At 54.1% G+C, this 2751-nt stretch overlaps 1 protein-coding gene and 1 pseudogene across 1 annotated transcript in view; one reads left to right on the forward strand and one right to left on the reverse strand.

Moving 5' to 3' along the window:
- The window catches only part of TNRC18 (trinucleotide repeat containing 18), a 90596-nt gene that overhangs the window by 49361 nt on the left and 38484 nt on the right, over positions 1 to 2751 (reverse strand). Inside the window, exon 12 of the mRNA XM_023532763.1 lies at positions 2328 to 2746. Within this exon, the coding sequence (XP_023388531.1) occupies positions 2328 to 2746 (419 nt within the window). The remainder of the gene's footprint in view (positions 1 to 2327; positions 2747 to 2751) is intronic.
- On the forward strand, positions 581 to 699 carry LOC111742304 (annotated as a pseudogene).

Consider the following 2751-nt stretch of genomic DNA (forward strand, 5'->3'; position numbering starts at 1 on the left):
AAACCACCTTCCAAGGGCTCTCCACTTCACACAGAGTAAAAGACCCCGGGATCGTGCCCGCCGTGTCCCCCACCCTCCTCAGCACACACCCCCGCTCCACTCCGCTCCAGCACCTGCCTCCTGGCTCTTGTTCCCGTGTGTCACACACTGTCACCTCGGGGACTTTGCACTTGCTGTTTCTGTGGCCTGGAGTGTTCCCATGCCTTCCTCGGGCCCCCTTATCAAGAGGGGCTTCCGTGGCCTTCCTGAGACCACCCTTCCTGGCATTTCCACCCACCTGTCACCACCTGACAGTCCTGAGGGCTGCACCGACGGCCACACGAGGACAGCCCGTTTACGGCTGGGCCCCAGCAGCAAGACAGTGCCAGCGACACAGCAGCACTTAATAAGTATGTGTTGAATGAAGATATGTAGGACCCCCAAACAGAAAATGAGGCAGGAGTGCCAAAAAGGGCAAGGGTGGGCAGCAACCCCCAAACTGGGGGACCCATGCTCAGCCCCCTCTTTCCTGATGCCCCCAGCCCTCTGCAGTCCCCTCTGAAAACCCACCAACAGTTGATAGGATCAAGAGGAGTTTCATGTCTACGGCCACGCCACCCTGAACGAGCCCGATCCCGTCTGATCTCGGAAGCTAAGCAGGGTCGGGCCTGGTTAGTACTTGGATGGGAGACCCCCTAGAAAGATCAGGTGTTGTAGGCGTAAAAAATAAAAAATAAAAAAATAAGAGATTGTAAGCTGACAAGGGTCCTTGCAATCTGTGAGATCAACCAAGGGTTGCCTCACTTAAAAAAAAAAAGAGGGTTTTCATTTTCCCCTGGAAAAGATACATTTTTTTATACCAAACTGTTTAAATGGAAGAGAGGAAACAATGAACTTTAGAACAACAACAACAGGACAGCCTCGCACGGGAGAGAGGGCCTCACTTATCCAAGCTTCCTGGGGGGCCATGTGACCACAGCCAGGAAAAAGCCTTCAAAATGTGTGGCCTAGTTTTGACTCAGCAACTCTACCCCTGGGAATATGCCCCCAGGAAAATCAGAGGTGTGGGAGAGGGTTTGTCTTCAAGAATAATCATCACGTTATTTACAACAGCAAGAAAAAAAAGAGAGAGAGAGAGAGAGAAAGGTAAACTAAAAGGCCTGGCAACATAAGATTGGGTCACCGAAGGTTGGGAAGAAAACTGGGTAGCCCCTAGAAAAAACGTTTTTAAAAGACACAAACGTTTTAAATCTAAAACATTCACAACGTTTTAAGAAAATCTGAAAAACGTTTAGTAAAGAATGCATAAGTGAAAAGGGCAGATCACAGAACACTGTTTACAAAACAGTCTTAATTCTGGAAATGTGTATAGAAACAGCTCCAGAGGAAGCACACCGAAGCCTGGCAACGCTCTTATTAACTCCTGGGCAGCTGTCTGTCGCCTCGGCCCTGCCCCCAAGCCTCCTGGGCTGCGCGGCGGTGGCAAGGCTGCGCCTGGCCCACAGTGCCTTTGTGCATCTCTTGGAGCACCCCAGTTTTCTAATGTTGAGCATCAGGGACTTTGTGCCTGGCCAATTTCACTGCCCCTTCTGCTCTTTGGAGGCCCACCACCGCTCCCCTACGTCCCGGAGGTGACACCCCATCAAGGGTGGTGCGTGACCAGCTTGGTTCCTCCCCGCTTCTGAGCCACAGGGTTTGCTTCTGCAAAAACCATGAACCCCAGAGAGCTAATGAGAAGGAATCGCAGCCTCTCTCCCAGAGCCACCAGGAAAGAGGTGGCCTCTTTTGGGGAGTCTGCTGAGCTGAGCAGGCCTGGGATAAGCATTGGGGGACCCCCCCCCACCATGAGAACTGTCAGCCTGCCTTGAATGAGGCCAACAGAGAGAAAAACAGAGCAAGGGGGAGGGGTGGGGAAGAGAGTGCATAGGCAAAGCAATGCCTGATGACTTGGTTTGAGCACCTAGATCCATCCATACCTGAAGCTGATTACCTAACTACTGCTATACTTTAGTTCTGTGAGCCACTAAATAGCCCTCCTTTTTCTAAACCAGTTAAAATCAGAGTTTCTGTCTCTTACCACCCAAAGAATCCTGCTAACACAAACTTCGCCACCGACCAAACGAGGAGAAATTTCACCACTAAGAAACCCACAGATGGGCCACACAGCACGAACACCCGTAACCTGCTGAACTGTACTTGGAAAGTCAAGATGTTGAGTTTTATGTTACGTGTATTTACAATTTTAAAAGTGACTATAAATAAACCACGTCCTGCGGTTTTTAAAAATCTTCTAAAGAACTCTTCAAAAAACTCGCAGCCCCCAGACGCTGCCACGAGGCCTGGCTCACCTCCCACCTCCTGGCTCCTCCGCTCCAGCTCCAGCTCCGCGATCTCGCTCAGCAGGGTGATGCCGTGCAGGAAGCTCTGCTCCAGGACCAGGCTCTGTGCGGCCTCCAGCTTCTCCCGGGCCTGGGAGCCGGCGCCCGGGGAGGGCAGAGGCCTGGCCTGGGGCAGCTCTGCGGCCGCTGCCAGGGCGTTCATGCCGGCCAGCGGGTCCTCCAGGCCGGGCAGGAACTGGTCAGAGCCCTCCTCTTCCAGGAAGCAGGCACTGCCGGGCACAGGGGCGGCCTCCCGGGCCCCCAGACTCAGGCGCTCTCCCTCCCCGGTGGGTGCGTCACAGTCCGCCGACTCCAAGGTGGGCCGGGGCTCGCTTGGGGCTGCCTGGGCCAGGCCTTCCTCCGGCCCCACCTCTGCCACGGGCATGCCCACGCC

The sequence above is a fragment of the Pteropus vampyrus genome, unplaced genomic scaffold, assembly GCF_000151845.1.
Source record: "Pteropus vampyrus isolate Shadow unplaced genomic scaffold, Pvam_2.0 Scaffold90, whole genome shotgun sequence".
Taxonomy (NCBI): domain Eukaryota; kingdom Metazoa; phylum Chordata; class Mammalia; order Chiroptera; family Pteropodidae; genus Pteropus; species Pteropus vampyrus.